The sequence below is a fragment of the Lipotes vexillifer genome, unplaced genomic scaffold, assembly GCF_000442215.2.
Source record: "Lipotes vexillifer unplaced genomic scaffold, Lipotes_vexillifer_v1.1 scaffold542, whole genome shotgun sequence".
NCBI classification, from domain to species: Eukaryota; Metazoa; Chordata; class Mammalia; order Artiodactyla; family Lipotidae; genus Lipotes; species Lipotes vexillifer.
The window spans coordinates 1,204,982-1,223,866 of NW_006773166.1; the positions used below are offsets into that span (position 1 = coordinate 1,204,982).

The 18,885-nt window shown below is 43.7% G+C and overlaps 1 protein-coding gene across 1 annotated transcript in view; it reads right to left on the reverse strand.

Annotated features, from left to right (window-relative positions):
- Window positions 1-18,885, reverse strand: part of NRXN3 (neurexin 3) — a 782,346-nt gene that overhangs the window by 740,674 nt on the left and 22,787 nt on the right. The window contains exon 2 of the mRNA XM_007448147.1: window positions 3,096-3,113. Within this exon, the coding sequence (XP_007448209.1) occupies window positions 3,096-3,113 (18 nt within the window). The remainder of the gene's footprint in view (window positions 1-3,095; window positions 3,114-18,885) is intronic.

Sequence of the window (18,885 nt, forward strand, 5' to 3'; positions counted from 1 at the left end):
CACTCTTTCTGAGTCCCCAGCTCATCTCCTGGACCTTGGGAAAGGTGTTGCCTGCCAGGCGCCATCTCCAACTGCATTTTATAGTAGGGTTACTTCTCAGCAATCTCCTCAACATGCAAAATTAATCAAGTAATCAATCGTCACTTTATAGTATTCCAGCGGCCCCTGGGTAAATAGTTACATTAGCTCATAAAATCCCCAATTTGTCTTCCTGAGCAGAAGGAAAAAAAACATCAGAGAACCACTAAAGGTCTCCTGTTTCGGAGCCACAGCACTGCTGGCTCCAGATTGCCTGGCCAGGGGCTCGGGGAACGGGAGGTCGCCCGCTGGCCTCAGCCAGGGCCGGGCAGCTCAGGCTGCCTCCTGCTACGGCCGGGGCCACAAGCGAAGTTTCCGGACCTGTGATTTGCTTCAGGCTCAGAACCCACAAAAAAAGCAAGGGTCAACGGGGTGACAAGATTGGCAATCAGCTCTTGACACCTCAAGGGCAGAATGGAGACTGCAAGGTTCAGAATCAGGCAGCAATCCCCACTTGGTCCTGCTTCTCAGCTGCTGGGTGACCTCAGCACAGCACTTAACCTCCTGACCTCAAGTTCCTCAACAGAAAAATGGGGCTCAGGCAATGTACCTCAGAGGATTATTAAGAGAACAAAATGAGATAATGGCCATGAGACTGAGATAGTGCAGTGTTGTGCTAGGGATAGTTGCTATTTCTAAGGTAGGGTCACCCCACTGACCTCCATCCCTTTGAAGAGATGGAGGGGAGCCTATGGGTCCTTAGCGTTTCACCCCACCAGGACCAGTAGGGCACCTTTGTGAGAATTAGGAAAAGGTGCCCCCAGGTTAGAGGCCTGCCCCTGGGTGCAGGCGTGGCAAAGCACAGATTGGATTTTGGCCTCCATGCATTCCCTGAGCTGGCAGCCGCTATGCAGGACACAATACGCACAAGTCTAAGTGGAGACCCTGGGTCATCTCTGCCGTGAACCAGGAAGAGAAGAGGTTAAGCCAAGTGGCACTTTTACAAACAAAATTTTTGATGTTGGGCTTACTCCCTCACTTGAAGTATCCTAGAAAACAGCAGCTTAGCAGAGAGACCTTCCTGGACCAGCCTCTTTAAATTAGCGACTTCATCTTTACCTGCTTCATTTTTCTCCACAGCACTTATTACCCACCACTTGATACAACAAACATGTTATCATATACATACATATATAAGATGTATATATGTTTGTATATATGTGTGTATATTTATCTATATATAGATATATATAAAGATACCTATATTTTTTTAGTTCCTTGTCTTCCCCTGTCCATAATAAAAGATCCATGAGGACAGGGATGGTCTTCTGTTTTGTTCACTGTTTTATCCCTAGTACCTAGAACAGTGCCTGGTACATTGTAGGTTCGCGATAAATAAATATTTGCTGAGTGAGTGACTGAACTAAAATATTATTAAATAGAATAAATTTAATGATATCTTCCTAGAAAATGCTGCCCTGTGCTTTGGTTCAAACACCAGTTATGTTCAAAGGTGTGGGGTAGGCAGAAGAAACAGAGGCAGGGAAACCCTGTGTATTTGGTAGGGATAACACTATTAGCCTTTTGTGTTGTGTAATATTCCATATAGATCAATGATCAGAAACCCTACTTAAGTCTGGCTGATTCTTTTACATATTCAAAAGCGATAAAGGATAAATTCATTTGGAAGGGGTGCTACTAATAAAGAAAAAGTCACATTACCTCTGCGCAAAAATAAGCAATAGCCCCATTAGGAAATACGAGATCTTCAAGTGAAGAAATTCTGGGATGGGACCCAGCATGTTCCAATGCAGTATGCACGGGCTGTGGAGTCTGAAAGCCCCAAGTTCAAATTCCAATGAGCTGACAAGCCCTATGACCTTGCACAAACTGCTTAATCGGTCAGGCCCTAAATTTCCTTCACATTAAAATGTATATAACATCGACATGTACACACTGCTATGTTTAAAATGGATAACCAACAAGGACCTACTGTATAGCACAGGGAACTCTGCTCAATGCTGTGTGGCAGCCTGGATGGGAGGGGAGTTTGGGGGAGAATGGATACATGTATATTTATGGCTGAGTCCCTTTGCTGTGCACCTGAGACTATCACAACATTGTCGATTGGCTATGCTCCAATATAAAATAAAAAGTTTAAATAAATAAACAAAATGTACATAACAATACCTATCCTGTATTGATGCTGTAAGAATTACATGTTAAAAAGACTAAATAAGAAAATATATGTGAAAATACCTTAGAAAGATGATACCCCCTTCTTATTTGGTAGGGTTACTCTTAACCCAAAGTTCTAGACAGTTTAGAATGGTTTCCAACCATTCTATATCACCTGACACTTCTTATCTATAAATGGTTGTTCCTCTCATATGCATCTATGTGTATGTGTGTACACATATATGTGTCTATACACACACATTGCTTACAGTTAGGACTCTGGATGAGTATCTATTTGTCGATTGACAAAAACCATTCCTCTTTGTTTTTCTTTTCTTTCTTTCTTTCTTTCTAACAGTGAACATGTATTAGTTATCATAAGCATTGGGAAAAAAATATGGCTAATTCCACTGTGGAAAAGTAAAGTCATTTCTTAGAATATAAAGAAAGAAACCTTCTTTTACCCACATCATATTTTCCATGCTAAGTATATCATATCTTCAACTTTCAACCACATGAAGCTTTAGAAGATAAGCAGATTTATGAAGACAAAAGGGGAAAATGCTTATTAAATTGGAGAATACATATCCTAAGAAAATCTTTTAAAAATAGTTTCAAAAACTGCACAATTTCCACTTCTTTAATTCACGCAGAAATATTAAGCAGAAGAAAGTAATTGTATAAGCATGGGAACCACATTCCTTCGATTTTAATATGGTTCTTCAAAGCCAATACAAATCCTTCAATTCAAGGCATTTCTTATAAACCTAAATCAATGAAAATGCAATGTACTTAGATTTTTGTTCTGTTTACAGTCCCTAGGAAAAGGTCTTCCTCAGAGGCAAACCATGCACAATCTGGCAGAGGGGAAATTTCCACAGCAGCTGTGGAAGACTCACCTGGACCTTGACTGACATCTGTGGCAGCATTTTCAAAGGGAGGGAAAGGGAGAGGAGAGAAAGAGGGAGAAAAGGGAAGAAAAGTGTTAGCAGCACACACACACACAATACACTGTGTCCTTGCATGGCTACCAAGTTCATGCAAGACTCCAAATATGCTCAGACTCTGAGCACTCAGTTCTACCGTCACCCAAAAACCACCCATGCAAGCCGAGGGGCCAAGCTCCCTTTTCACTGTGCATGTAGCAAGAGAGGTGAGCTTCACATCTGTCCGGAAAGACATCATCCTGGAATCAGATAGGGCTCCAAAGAGCTAAGCAGACTGGAATCCTGCAAGAATATTGGTTAAAATATTCTGGTTGATTTCTGCAATCCAACACCCAAGCAAATCCTCCTCCCCTCCAGTTACAGAACACTGGACATGAAGTCAAGCAAGGTTTCCCCACAGAGAGAAAAGATAATAATAAACCATTCCCTTGAGGAACAAAGGAAAAGGCATAAGAATTAAGAGCAAGTTGCAGCGTTATTCACTTCATAAGACTGGAGGACACAAGATCACAAAGCATTTATAATTCCCCCCCTCCCCAGTATTCCCAGTGACCATTCTTCATCACAGACAGCAGTGTGTGTGCATGAGATTGTGTGTGAGTAGATCACTTGCCACACAAATTGAAATTCTGCCTCTCCTAATTTTTCTCCTTGCATTTCACACCATCATTAATGACAGAAAGTGCCATTTGAAATCTCTTCTGACAACTACAAATAAACATCCAGCCTTGGGAAGGTTGACATTTGAATTAAACCAATGAACTTTCAAAAAGTGAAGGACGGTCCACTCCCATCATCTCCATGAATACAATCTCCCCCTCCTCCCCTCAAATGTAAAATAGAATTATGCTGGGGAAGCCCAACCAAGAGCAGCCCAAAGCATTGTTAAAATCCCTAGACCTGACCTGGTAGGATATACTACAGCTTAGGAAAAGGAATGGGGTTACTTCACGAAACCACTGGCCATCCAGGCCATCCTGGGTGACTCCCTTAGAATCACTGAATGGTGGGTCTGGGACATCCGTAGACATTATCTAGTTCAATCCTTTTTTGCTAAGATGAAGGATGAAGAAAGGTTGAGAGACTTGTCCAAGGTCACACAGCTAGTTCAGGGAAGGGATCCTAGAAAAGACCCTGGATCTCTTGAATCCCACCCAATTCAATGTTCATTCAACTGAAACCCAGGTCCCTCCAGGGCATATGGGACTGGAATTCAGTTTGCAAGCTCAAGTGAGCACCTGAAGCCATGAGGAAGTGGTGAGAGCCTCCCAGTTACCCTATGTGCTTCTAATCTACAGCAATCAGATTTGCAGAGTTCCAGCGAGTTCCTTAGGGCTCTTGCCCCAACAGAATCCAGGCGCTGACTTAACCTGCAGCAACAGCCGGGCATTTCTCCAGCCCACACCCTGCATTCCCTGGAAGCTGTATTTGCTCAATGAGACTTACAGAGAGCTCTGAATCATTCCTCAGCCACACCCACTTCCAGGTTTTCTGGTGAGTTGTTAGATTTAGGGGTGGAGTAGCAGCATGGAGGAAGAAAAGAGGCAAAACAGAAGAGGTGGAAAGGCAAAACACGCTGCGTAAATAAAGCAGAGCCATTAACCGTGACTGATGGACTGCCTAGAATAGTGGTCGTAAAAATACCCCTTCATTAAGCAGGGTATCCAACTATTTACACATGGTGGAGTTCAGTGGTGAAAGTGTCAACACTGTTGTTCATAGAAACGCACTCTTCGTGGGCACCAAGACCCAAGGGAGATAGGACACCTTGGAACCCCAAAGTTCTTCTGACACTAAGTTGGGCACTGTATTTACAATCCTAAATTATGGAGACAGATAGTCCAGGTTCAAATCCTGACCTGCTTGATGACCTTGAGTTAATCAGTGAATTTGATTGTTTCCTTCAGCTATAAGATGGGAAGATAACACAGCTTCCCTAGTGATAGTGTTATGATAATTAAATGAGATTAAATACTTGTAAATCACTTAACTCAATACAAGGCAAACACTGCATAAACGTTAGCTGCGCTGATTGTTACCATTTTGAATTACCTCGGACAGAATTACCCAAATATGTTGACCAGATGGCTCCCTGAAAACACCAAGAGACCACAGGAAATTTTTTTTTAATTTATTTATTTATTTTTGGCTGCGTTGGGTCTTCATTGCTGTGCGTGGGCTTTCTCTAGTCGCGGCAAGCAGGGGCCTCTCTTCGTTGCGGTGCGCAGGCTTCTCATTGCGTTGGCTTCTCTTGTTGCGGAGCACGGGCTCTAGGCTCGCGGGCTCAGTAGTTGTGGCTCACAGGCTCTAGAGCACAGGCTCAGTAGTTGTGGCGCACGGGCTTAGTTGCTCCGCGGCATGTGGGATCTTCCCAGACCAGGGATCCAACCTGTGTCCCCTGCATTGGCAGGTGGATTCCTAACCACTGCACCACCAGGGAAGCCTGACAACAGGAATTAAGTTGTATTTTGTTTGGTGATTTGGGTTCAACTTTTCTGCTTGTGAACGAAGACGTTGCTCCAGCCCTCCCCTCCTTCTGGGTCCCTTTCCTCCCTCCCACTCCTCAGCGAGAATTGGGGTAAAGGGGAGTTCAAAAATTCTAGGTGAGCAGAAGTAGGGGGCAAAACAAATTCCATTCCTATTCCTTTTGTTTTCCCTCCTGAAGCCTTAATACAGCCCAGTTGTAGTCCTGCATATAAAAAATACAGTATCTCCTCTTGCCAAAGAGGGGCAACAAGCCACCATGAAAAACCCTCTTTAGCTGAGGGGTCAGTGTCCAAGCTCAGTTCCTGATTGTGGCACCAAGCCAGAGGCAGTTCTGAGCATTCATGTCCAACCTGAGGAAAAGAGACACAGTACCACCTGGCACCTGTTCCAAGAGGCAGTGAGTGACCTGAATCTCTGCACTCAATTCTGACCAACAGAATGAAATGGCAAAGGCTGGGGTGTGGCAGTGGGAGAGTGGAATAGGGGGAGATCAGAAGCTCCACAGTACCCATCTGGTATATTTTGCGTCCAGCATCGTTTCCCCCTTCTTTTTGTATCAAGTCCCAGTTGTCTTCTAGGGAATCTCCTTTCCCACCCTTAATCCCTGTGGTTTGGTAAAGATGACCCCCACCCTCACCCTGGCTCCAAGGGTACACATGTCCTGCAGGCCAAGTCATAGGGATTAACGCAGAGAAAGGGGGGTCCACAGCTGGATTACTGGCATTCAGGCTCTGGCTCTTCAGGCTGCATGGACTTTGTGCCAGTTACCTAAGTTTTCTGTGCTTCAGTTTCCTTATCTGTAAAATGGGTGTGTTAATAGTTCCTACCTCCTAGGGTTGTTAGGAGGAGCTCAGAACAGTGCCTGGCATCTAGAAAGCCCTCAGTTAATGTTAGCTGGTAATTTTATTACCTTCATATATGGGAGGGCAAGGGTATTTTTTAGAAAAGCAACGTTTCTTGTGGTTACACAGCAAGGAAGTCTGACTTAGGATGCAGCTGGGGGTTTCTAACTCCATGCCTTGCTGCCTCCCCACTTCCAAGGTGGTCATCCCCAGAGCACTTCAGGCTGTCATTGCTGCTGGTACACAGCCTGGAGTCTGTGTATGAGGCAGCAACACTGGGCCCTAGGACGGATCAGAGGATATATGTGTGTGTGTGTGTGTGTGTGTGTGTGTGTGTGTGTATCAATTTTTTGATAGATAAAAAGTGGGTGCAAATTGCCAACGAAAAGGCAGTTGCCAACCAGATGAGATTGATCCAGGGGAGTTGGCATCCTCTCCTGTGCCAACACTTCCTCAGCTCCCTCCTGCTGTTTTATTTTCTCACACTGCTAGGCCTGTAGTTTTCCAGAGCGCCACTGCATTTAAATCTATATTCTATTTTCTCTCCTAGAAAATGGGTCAGACCCAAGGCAGAGTTCACCAGGTGGGGTCCCAGAAGGTTTGGCTGCACCTCGCCTCCAGGAGCCTGGCTGTGCAGCCTGCCCCATGCTCCTCAAAGCTCCTCCAGGGATGTGGGGTGGGTGTTTGGAGGTATAAAAGTAGCAAGTGGGGGAATCTTGGACTTCTGCCTCTTGAAATGATCTAGCCCAAATGAGAGGTGAGGTGGGAGGGCTCCCCGAGTTGAGCCATATTCTGCAACAGCAGCAGATGGAGGGTCCTTTCTTTCCCCCACCTGGTTAGAAGAACCGCATCTCCCCAAATTGCAGGAAATTGTTTCCCTTGAACTTTAAAATAACCACGCTGAGCATACTCACTTGTGGCTGAAATTATTGTTGAATACACAGTAAGCGTCCGTGGGGCACTGAGTAGAGGTGGGACTGCCCTAATTTACTTCTTCCCTGGTTGTGATGCCAAAGAGAGTGGGTGAAGGGTGCCAGTGGCTTTCAAATCCTTCCTCTCTTGTGGCTTTCCCATCCCTGGTTTGAGCATGGCACTCCTAACAGAGGTGGCCCCAGCCTGGATCAGAACTCCTTTTCATCAGGGTCCCACCCCGAACAATTTCTCAAGCACCTGCCATCCACCGAGGTCAGTGTGAGTGCCAGAGCTTGGAAGACAGGAGAGGGAAGGTGCCAGTTTATATGGGCCAGTCCTCAGCCCTCCTGTCAAACAGCAGAAGGAACTAACATGAATTGAGCAGGTCCTGCCTAGAGCCTGTGCATTTGCTATTCCCCTGCCTGCCTGAACAGTCTTTGTCAGACATATGTAAGACTGGTCCTCACTTTCTTCAGGTATCCGTTCAAATGTTCCTTCTTAGAAAGATTTTTCTCTAACCACCTTCTCTAAAATAGGGACCCTCCTCTACCATTTACCCGGCCTTTCCTTTCTTTATGGCACTAATTACTATCTGACATTATAGGATGGGTCTGTTTTTATTGTTTAAATCCCCCTTGGAATATAAGCTTCATGAGAGCAGTATTGCCTGTTTCACTCACTGCTTGTATCCCCAGTGTTTAAGGAGGATCTGGCCTACAAGATGTGCTCAGCAATATGCAATGAACAGTGACTACATCATCTCAGTTGATACAACTCACTGATATAGATGTTACTGGTGTCTCCATTTACACATGAGAAAATTGAGGCTCAGAGAAGTTAAGGTATGTGCCTATGGACAGAAAGGCAGAGCTGGGATTGGACTCTGGGTCTGTCTTAATGCCCTTACTCTATTATGAACCCTGTTTTCTTCAGCGTTGGCCTCATTATCAGGTGAGTTGTCTCCATATGGTAACAAAGATGGAATCTGGCAGCTCTAGGGAAAAGAGAGCAGCCTATTTCCTGGCAATTCCAGTAAATTCCCTGGGAAGGCTCTCATTGGTTTGGCTTAGGTCACATGTCTGTTCCAGAGCCAATTACTGTGTCCATCATCACATACCAGAGGATGAATTTGGGGATAAAATGGGGTAATGCCTCTACGTCCCTGGCGCAAAGCAATACTAATCATAATAAAGCTCACATGTATTGAGGATTCTCTGTGTGCTGGGCACTGTCCTAAGTGCTTAATATACATCTTCTCATTTAATTCTCACCACAACCCTAACAGGTAGGAGCACTATTCATTCCCATTTTACAGATAATGAAATTAAGACCCAGTGAAGAGGCTCTGTCATTACTAACACGTCTTATACTCAGAGTAGCACATCAGATAAGGGTCAACCTATATTTCTGAATAAAAGAGTAAACCAGGATAGGTACCATCTGACCCATCAAGCTATAAATTAGGGATAAGAATATTGGGCATCTCATAGGAGTGAGAAAAAGGCATAGCCCAGGCAGAAGGAGGCAGCCAAATGCAGTGTGACCATAAATCTGGACAACTGGAGTTCCTGCCTGGGCTGTACACTTTAGAGGAGCCTGCTCTGGCCCTTCTGAAGCCACATCCCACCACATGAACTGAGCAGTCCACAGGGCCAGCTGGATTTTCCCGCCCAGCACCAGCAACACCTGCCACTAACCCCGAGGACACTCAGGTACTCTGAACTCCTTGCCTAAACTGCCCCAAATCCATGTGGGCCTCTTCCCTGTGTCCCTTCTCCCCAAATCAGACCGACCCACTGATGTGTGTACTCTTGTGTCAAGAAATGGCCAAGGGGAAGCTATTTGCAGGAGCTGTTGACTTCTACAAGCTGGGGCATCCACAAAAATGTGCACAAGGAAATTTGTGGTGCTGGAACTGGAGAGGAGGGAAGCTGACCCCTAGCCTCCACGTATATTCTTATCTCAGGCCCACAAACATCGGGCAGGTTTTCAACTCAGGATTACACCTGACTTAACATCAGGAGAAAAAAAATTAAAAAGGCAAAGACTGCATCTCCCAACAGTCTATCCTTTCTTGTCCCTGAAGAAAATGAGCATAAGATTCTTCCCTCTACTTCAGGAACAAATATACAGAAACAGTATTTTTTTTTTTAGTTGAGAGCTAAAGCAAACTTCCAGCAGCAAAGAGGCTGGGTTTCCTGCATTCTGGGGCTTTTTCTGGCTCTCGATATCTGAGCTCTTCAAACACAGGAAGAGTTGTCTTTCCACAAAAGGCCAGGTGGTGTTAGCTTCATCCCCGACACAGAGCCCATTTATCCGCCTTTGTAGAAGACTGAGCCCTCCCGAGCCCTGGTGCTGTTTGCTTTTGTTCTTTGATGCTAATAACTCCAGATTGCAAGATGGAGCGGAGGGGTAGCTGCTGTGTCAGGTGCCAGCCTGCCTGGGAAGGCAGCGGCAGGGAGAGGGGCGGGATGAAAAACAGGAAGGAACGAGGATGGCACTCCTGTGGGCCAGGTCTCCGCTGCTCCCGAACACTTTAGGGGCTACAACACACTCGTAGTGGCTGTGGCTTGAGGAGCCTGAGCTTGACTGACAGTTGGGAGAAGGGGGAATCTACTTGTTACAGATACAGTCAGAGATCAGTGCAGACAGTGGGCTTTGTTCTTCGTGATTTTTTTTTTTTTTTTTTTAATTCTTTAGAGGTTCTGCCCACAGACAGGGGGTAAAGCAATCTGGGCTTTAAATCCTGTCTTCGCTATTTGTTATTAAAAGTATTTTTGTTCAGTTTCTTACTTTACCTTCCTCTTCAGCCACATGGGAATAATGGCAGTGGAGTCAATTCAGCTAGAAGCACCCATGCATCCCTAAAAGTCAACGTGCTATGCAAAATCACGTAGTAGAAACCGCAGGGCTTACAGGGAAAAGAGGATTGGGGCACAGTACCCCAAAACTTCATCAGTGACACGTAATGAACGATAGGAACCCGTTTTACACGTGTTAATGGTTAAGGAATGCATAAATAATACAGTAAGTATAGCACTTGAAAAAGACCTGAAGTTGCTTGTGGAAGTGGGAAACTTGCAAGTTGCTTGGAAGGAATGAAAGAAGGGTCATCTGAAATGGGACAGGAAGTTATAACACCAGATGTTGGTGGGTGTGGCTCATACATGCCTGGTAACTGAAGTTGCTGGCACGTGTTCAGGTGCGTGCGTTTTGTGCATTCCTACACAGTTTGGCTCATCTGGCTGCAGTTTTCTGCCTTCACCTAGAGCTCCTCATGGGCAAAATCATGCAGAATCAAAAGCAAAATTATTATGCTCAAATTGTTCCCTAATATATCAATAGCATTGGAACAAATTTGCATTTTCAAAACAAGCATTATAGCAGAACTGACTGTACCTAATTGAAATGACTGCTATGAGGACCAAATGAGATGATTCATACAAAGTGCTTGGTACAACGCCAGGCACAGGGTAAATATTCAATAAACACTTACTGAAACTGTTATTATTAATGTTTCTCCTGGCTTGTTGACACCTCCCTTGTAAACGGAAAGTACCCAGTTGAGCCTTCTATCCAGCTGCTTAAGCCTTGCAAACAAAAGGCATCTCTAGCTAACTGCTACTCCCCCACCTTAGGCCATGAGGCTGGCACCTGCAGTAGGCCCCACCTAACAAGACACGGGTTTTAGAAAAGTCCTCATAGCGGATGGACACTGCTGGAGACAGGCTCCAAGTGCCAACTTCTTAGGTAAAGAAATGGGCGTTGGCCTCCCCAAATGAGCATGACCCACAGGGAGAAAAGTACACACCTGCATCTCAGAGAACACCAGGAAATCAAAGGAGAAACTGACCCCCATGAGAGGATGCCCCATCATCTGGTAGGATAAGAGAGGAGTGCATCACAGGAGGGGAAAGAAATCAGTCAATCCTCAAATTAGGAAAACAGCCTAGATGCAGACATTTTCAATCTCCCTGTCTCCTGCAGAGAGCACAGGGGTTAAGAGGCAGGAAGAGCTGAGTGAAAATCCTGGCTCTTCCACACACTATGTATATGAGCTCATGCATGTTAACTAACCTGAGACTCAACTTCCCCACCTGTAAAATGGGGACAACCTACTTATCTTCCGTTCTGCAAGATGAAAAGAGTTCATGGGGACTGATGTGAGGGTTATAAGGAGCTAATGTATGCAAAAGCACTGAGAGGGTGTCTGGCACTGAGGGAGTGCTAATCAATGCTGGTGAATCATAATTATTACATTTCCTCACCTGAGCGATTTCCATGAGACAGAGTTTTTGCCCTCTTTCCAAGAATTCCTCGCTCTCTGGAAAGACTAACTCCTCAGGGCTTATGCCAATTAGAAGAATGATCTGGAAGAAGCAAGGCTTTCAGTGGAGGTGAGTTCTGCAAATTCTGCAATTCAGTACAAAGAGCCTTGGAAGAGGAGGCTTATGTCTGCTCCTCTGTAGGGGGCGCACGCTTAGAATCAGAAGCCCTGGGGTTTTTGTTTTGTTTTCCTAAAATTTTTATTGTGGTAAAATACACATAACATAAAAGTTACCATCTTAACCATTTTTAAGTGCACAGTTCAGTGGCATAAAGTACATTCATAATGTTGTGCAACCATCACCCATTTCCAGAACTCTTTTCATCTTGCAGAACTGAAAGTCTTGTACCTATTAAACAACATCTATCTATATCTCCTACACCCAGCCACTGGCAACCACCCTTCCACTTTCTGTCTTTAGCAATTTAACTACTCTAGGAACCTCACATGACTGCAACCATAGAGTATTTGTCCTTTTGTCACCGGTTCATTTCACTTAGCACAGTGTCCTCAAGCTTCATCGATGTTGTGGCATGTGTCAGAATTTCTTTCCTTTTAAAGGCTGAATAATATTCCATTGTTTGTATACTGTAGTTTCCCCCTCATCCACCAGGGGACTACATTCAAGACCCACCAGGGGACGCTTGAAACTGCAAATAGCACTGAGCACTATATATACTATGTTTTTTCCTATACATATATACCTATGATAAGTTTAATTTATAAATTATCCAGCTGTTTAAGCCTTGCAAACAAAAGGCATCTCTAGCTAACTGCTAACTCCCCACCTTAGGCCATGAGGCTGGCACCTGCATTAGGCCCCCACCTAACAAGACAAGGGTTTTAGAAAAGTCCTCACAGCAGATGGACACTGTAAGAGATTAACAATAATAACTAGTAATAAAATAGAACAATTATACTGTGATAAAGTAATCTGAATGTGACGTTTCTCTTTCTCCCAAAATCTTACTGTACTGTACTCACCCTTCTTGTGATGATGTGAGATGATGAGATGAAGTGAGGTGAATGATGTAGGCATTGTGATGTAGCATTTAGCTACTAATGACCCTCTGATGATAGGTCAGAAGAAAGATTATCTACTTCAGGTGATCCTGGAGCATTGGTGATGTCAATGGTTGGACGTCAGGATCAGATGATGTTGATGGGTGGGGATCCCGAGTGGGACAGAGCAGGATGGCACAAGATCTCATCATGCTACTCAGAAATGCACACAATTTAAAACTTATGAAATTGTTCATTTCCTGAATTTTCCTTTTTTTTTGGACCATGGTTGACTGTGGGCAATTAAAACGATGGAAAACAAAACTGCAGATAAGAGGGGACTACTGTACACCACATTTTGCTTAGAGAAGCCCTGGTTTTGAGCCCTGACTTTCCAGCCTACTACCAGCTCTCTGACCTTGGGCAACTCACACAGCCTCTCTAAGCCTCAGCTTTCCCACCCATAACTAGCAGGAATAATGACTCCAATTACATGACCAGGTTGCAGTGAGGTTGAAATGAGACTGTAAATGTGGAAGCATTTTGTAAACAATAAAGTGCTATGTTATTCCTGTATTCACTCCAGAAATATTAATCGAGTGGCAATTCCTTACTGGCCCCTATGCTAGATCCTGGTATGAAAAACATTAAGCAGAGCCCCTATTCACAATGATATTACAACAGAAATTTTACAAGAAGAGAAATACAGGGATCACAGTTCATTATAATCCCTGCTATTTACTGAAGGCCTCCTATGTGTCAGGTACCTGTGGCAGTGTCGGATGTATATGACCTCATTTAATCCTGATGTAGACCCACTTAACAGACGAGGAAACCAAGGCTCAGAGAAGTTAATATCCCCAAGTCCACTTAACTCATAAGTAGTAGCGATGATTTGAACTCAGATTTCTCTGAATCCAAAGCCCTTTTCCTTCCCACAGCACCACCCATCCTTCCCCTATTATTTCTTCCTTCTCTGGTCTAACCACCCAAATCTATCACCCTATGTGACATGGGGCAAATTTTAAGAAATTGGTGTGAAAAACTGATGGAAACTGTTGAGTGTCCACAATATCTTCTGCTGGGCAGGATCTCCAGATCCATATTTCAGAGAAAGAATTATAAATTGGGGCAACATACCCAAAACTGAATTCCATAAAAATACAACACCCAGCAAGATGCGAATAGGAGTTGCTTGCCAAAAAAAAAAAAAAAAAAAAAAAAAAAAAGTGTGGTCAAATACATTTAGAAAACAGTGAGCTAAAGCAAGGTAATCAAGTATCTCTATGGCAAGACTTCAGAAAGCCACACCTACACTAAGGTACACTGTGAAGTCCAAGAGGGGATATAGTCTGCAGTTTTCCCAATGTTTTTGGAACATTGGACACTTTTTCCTCCGTAAAACACCTAGTAACAGCTCACAGAACACAGTTTGAGAAAGGCTGGCTTTGAGGTTCTCAGAACAGCTGGGAAGCCTTTCAATTTATCACAAGCCTTTATCCTCACCCTTTTAGTTCCCATAGTGAGACTCTGTATCTGGTTCAGTTTGAAATAGCTAACATTTATCGACCACTTAACTACACGCCAGACACAGACTTAGGTGCTAGAGACTCAAAATAACTGCTGGGGATGCAGTTATAGTAAATCTAATAACCAAGAGAGTGTATAAACATGATAGGGCGGCCATATACAGCCATCTAGTATCACACTTCGCATTAATGGGGGATTTGGGGTTGACAGAGACTGCTTCAAAGTCCTTTGCTGGAGAAACCTTGCAGTGGTCCCCAGAGGATAAACAGCAACAATTAAGTGGAGAGAAATCTTGTAAGAACATTTTACCAAAACAGGCCAGCGGTCAGATTGACATCCCTGAGGGATGGGCTCCCTGCAAGGCATGCAGCACACCAAAAAGACCATAAGCATTGAGCTTAAATCCCAACTTTGTTATCTATTACGTGACCTTGGATAAGTTATTTAAACTTCATCTGTGAGATGGGAATCATTACATCAATTTGAGTTGTCAAGAAGATCAAAAGAGGCAATTGTACATACAATGCCTCATGACCTGCCCAGCACCATGCTTAGTTCCATTTTTTTTGATTGGTAACATCCCGGAGTAACGCGTTAAGAAAGAGTCTGAGGCTGCATATGAGCTTAGAAAGAAAAGAGGGTCATGATTGATTTGCAGTTTCTGCCAGGGGCTTGAAAAGGAGGGGGTCATATATTGGCTCAAGTTAGCTGGAGAGTTTCAACAGAGTGCCTTCCCAAGGGTCCCTGCCCTGAGAAAAGGAGTTTCTAATGACCTGGGGAACCTCAGAAGAAAGCAAGTAGCCCTAACAGAGGCCTTCTCACTACTAGCACCTGTCAGCATTTCTGCTTTCCTTTATACCCTTCCCTTTCTTTCATTTTCAGGAAATGAACAAGGTTGATTTCTTGTCTTTGCAAAGCAAGGGTGTGTTGTGATGTGAAATTAGTACAGTATTTGCTCTGAACCTAAAATAATTTTTTTTTGAGCCTGAAAACCATGCATGTAGCCTAATTAGTACCAGTCCTATTTTAAAAGGCTCAACAAGCTTCTGCAGACCCTACTAGAGGGAGCTCAGAAACCCAGGCAAGGAGGCATTCCACTGCCAGGAACTGCAGAGATCAAGCAAGCAGAGGGGGAGCCCCTAGAAGGAAACTTACATTTTTACATATTGATAATATGCTTTTTGAGTTATAATTAATATTAATCGCCATTTTTATCTTGTAATGTCTGTGGTCAGTTAAAAACAACAAAAACATTAAAATTTGATTGCTCCAGAGAGAACAGAGTAGACACATTGAATTTTAGAAGTGGAAGAGTGCTGGTATGTCACGCAGATCCATCTCTTTTGGTTTACCAGTTCATTCCATCGACGTGTACTCGTTGCATATATCCATGGCCAAGGGACTGTGCTAGGCACTGGGGTGATGGCTAGTGAACAAAACAGACACAGGCCTTGCACTCTTGGAACTTAAAGTCTAGGTGGGGAGATGGGCCACAAATAACCAGACAGACATTTAGCTATTTAATTACAATTATGATCAGTGGCATAAGGTTGTACAGGATCCTCTGATGCTCAGATGAGAGAGACAGACCCAAGACAGGGGAACTGACATGTCCACTCAGCTGGACAACGTTGAAGCTGAAACCAGAGTTCAGGTCATCTGCATCCCAGTTCACAGTTGTTCTCACCGTGCCACAGCTGGGGGACCAGTGCCCTGAGAGGGGTTTGGGAGAAGAATCCAGTACTAAGAGTATGGTGGCGGCAGCTGGGACAGAGAAGCAAGTGGCCAAATATCTGCAGCTTTCACAGAACAAGAGTGTGAGCCTGGAGATTTCACTGTCTTCTCAGACACTCACTCATGCATCGCAGCAGTGGAAAATGGTTTCAGCTACCCTCCCATGGGGGCCTAAACGCTAGAGCCTTCAACAATCAGGACAACAAAGAGGAGAGAGGAAAGCCTCCCCCAAAACCAATTAGAGAGGACAGAGAATGGGAAGTGTAGACCCACCACACAGACTGAGCTCTAAGCTATCTGCTGTACTTTGCTTGGGCATTAATCACACAAATCCCTTATAAATCTAGGGCCATTATTAGACAACACTAATATCCCCCTTCGAGTAATGCAGACAAATACGTTGAGAGAAGGGGGAGCCCCAAGTGGCTGGAAAACAGACAGCTTTCATGTTTGCACACATCCCCCAGCCCCCCACCCCCCGAGGTCTGCTCCCAATGGCCCCTCCGGCTTCTGCCCCAATAGCTTCAGGCAAGGGGAGTGAACTGAAGGTCTGGATCCCTCCCCTCCCCAACTCTGCCACTGACCTAATTCTCCACAAGGGAGGATTTTTCCTTTTTGGTCCTGCTTGTTTGTAAATCACACACAGCTTAAGGGGGGCCTAGCTAGGAAGCAGGGAGAAGTGAAGACGCTTCGAACAGGGGCCCCGGCTGCTATTTCTTAGGGAGATGGACCACTGGGAATTCTGTTAAGCTCAGAAGAGGGGTCGGGAGGGGGAGGGTAGAAGAAGGAAGGCCCCCCATCAACATCATCCCAATTTTACAATCTTACTCTGCCCTTTACTGAACTAGAGATGCTTTATATTCTAAAATGACCCAACAGAACTCTGCCACGAGCCTTATGTATGACTTTGGGTAGGTTTCTTGATTCATCTAGGTCACTGGTCTCTATAAATGACACAGGATATTTTGCCCCTGGTGTTATGACCCCTCAAGTATGTTTTGGAACTGCTTTAAAAAAAATTTAAAAACTGTCAGGAAAGAGACTGATTTTAGTTGTAGGAAGAAGATATGGTTCTATGAACTGCAAAAATTGACCTGGAAAAAAATTAGACCTGTCAGAAAACAATCAACACAAAATGGAACTGACAGTGGCTAAAAATGCACATGGTAAAATGTCATTGACTGAAAAACTGAAGGAAGAATCAAACATTCTTGACAAAATTTAGACTAGCGAATCTGACGTGAGAAAATCGGATACAGTAGAAATAATGACCACAAAAGAGTGGTCACAATGATAGAAGCTATGTGGGCAAAATTAGATAGGCACATAAAAAAATAACTGATAGATGAATCAAATCTTCACTACAGAGGGCACGTGGAGCAGAACTGATCTTGTTAAAAATTATTCAGTGAAATAAAAATGAATTGGAAAATTAAAAAATGGTTTAACTATGCTGAAAAAAAAACGGACTGAGGAAATTACATGAGCCCTACATCATTTGCTTCTAAAAAACACCCCCTTAATAAAACTGTTTCAGTGTTTGTATAATCCTGATTATATTGACATAGAGTTAAAAGTTCTCAGGGTCAAATTGTGCAATCAAAACATCTTGATAAATGCTGAAGAAAAATAAGTTATATAATCTCAGTGGTCCTGTCCAGGTGCAATTTTTTCTGATAAAAAATCAGAATAGAAAGTGAAGAAAATTATACAAATAGTTTACTCCTAGGAAGAAAATAGCATGGGACCCAGCGACTCCCTGCAAGAATGGTTCTCACACTAATACATCTTATATATTCATACTTCAAGCAATTTAAAGCAATCTTAGAAACTAACAATGGATAATTATATTATAATTTTTCCAAGAAAGAACAAAAACCTGAAAATGACACTTTGTATTACTACAGTTTCTTAAAAAGGCATTTTAACACCCCCAAAATAAAAGGGCATAATTTCAGAATTTTAAAAAAAACTGGACGTGTCTTTACAATAAACTTCTACGTTATGTTTATTTTTCTCGTTCTCCTGAAGAATTATAAAATTTCATTCTAGTTCTTTTGAGTGTCTTTTGTACCACTGGGCAGAGGGCAGATGGGTAGTCTCTCTGCAGTTCAGCCTTCTCATTTGTAAAATGGTAACAAAAGATAAAGCTACTCACACAGAGCCTAAAACATTAGTAAGTGTTCAATAAATGTTAGCCTAAAACCCAGGAAGCACAAGCCATTTAGGATCAAGCTGATTCCCAGCCTCAGATTGTACCCCTACTACCCCAAGCTGAAAATTCTTTAGATGTTCTGGACTATAAATGCCCCTGGTAAACTATAAAACTCTTAGAGAAAAACATAGGCAGAACACTTTATGACATAAGTCACAGCAAGATCCTTTTTGACCCACCTGCTCGAGAAATGGAAATAAAAACAAAAATAAACAAATGGAACCTAATGAAACTTAAAAGCTTTTGCACAGCAAAGGAAAACATAAACAAAACGAATAGACAACCCTCAGAATGGGAGAAACTATTTGCAAATGAAGCAACTGACAAAGGATTAATCTCCAAAATGTACAAGCAGCTCATGCAGCTCGATATCCAAAAAACAAACAACCCAATCCAAAAATGGGCAGAAGACCGAAACAGACATTTCTCCAAAGAAGATATACAGATTGACAACAAACACATGAAAGGATGCTCAACCTCACTAATCACTAGAGGAATGCAAAACTACAATGAGGTATCACCTCACACTGGTCAGAATGGCCATCATCAAAAAATCTACAAACTGGGGCTTCCCTGGTGGCGCAGTGGTTGAGAGTCAGCCTGCCGATGCAGGGGACGCGGGTTCGTACCCTGGTCTGGGAAGATCCCACATGCCGCGGAGCGGCTGGGCCCGTGAGCCATGGCCGCTGAGCC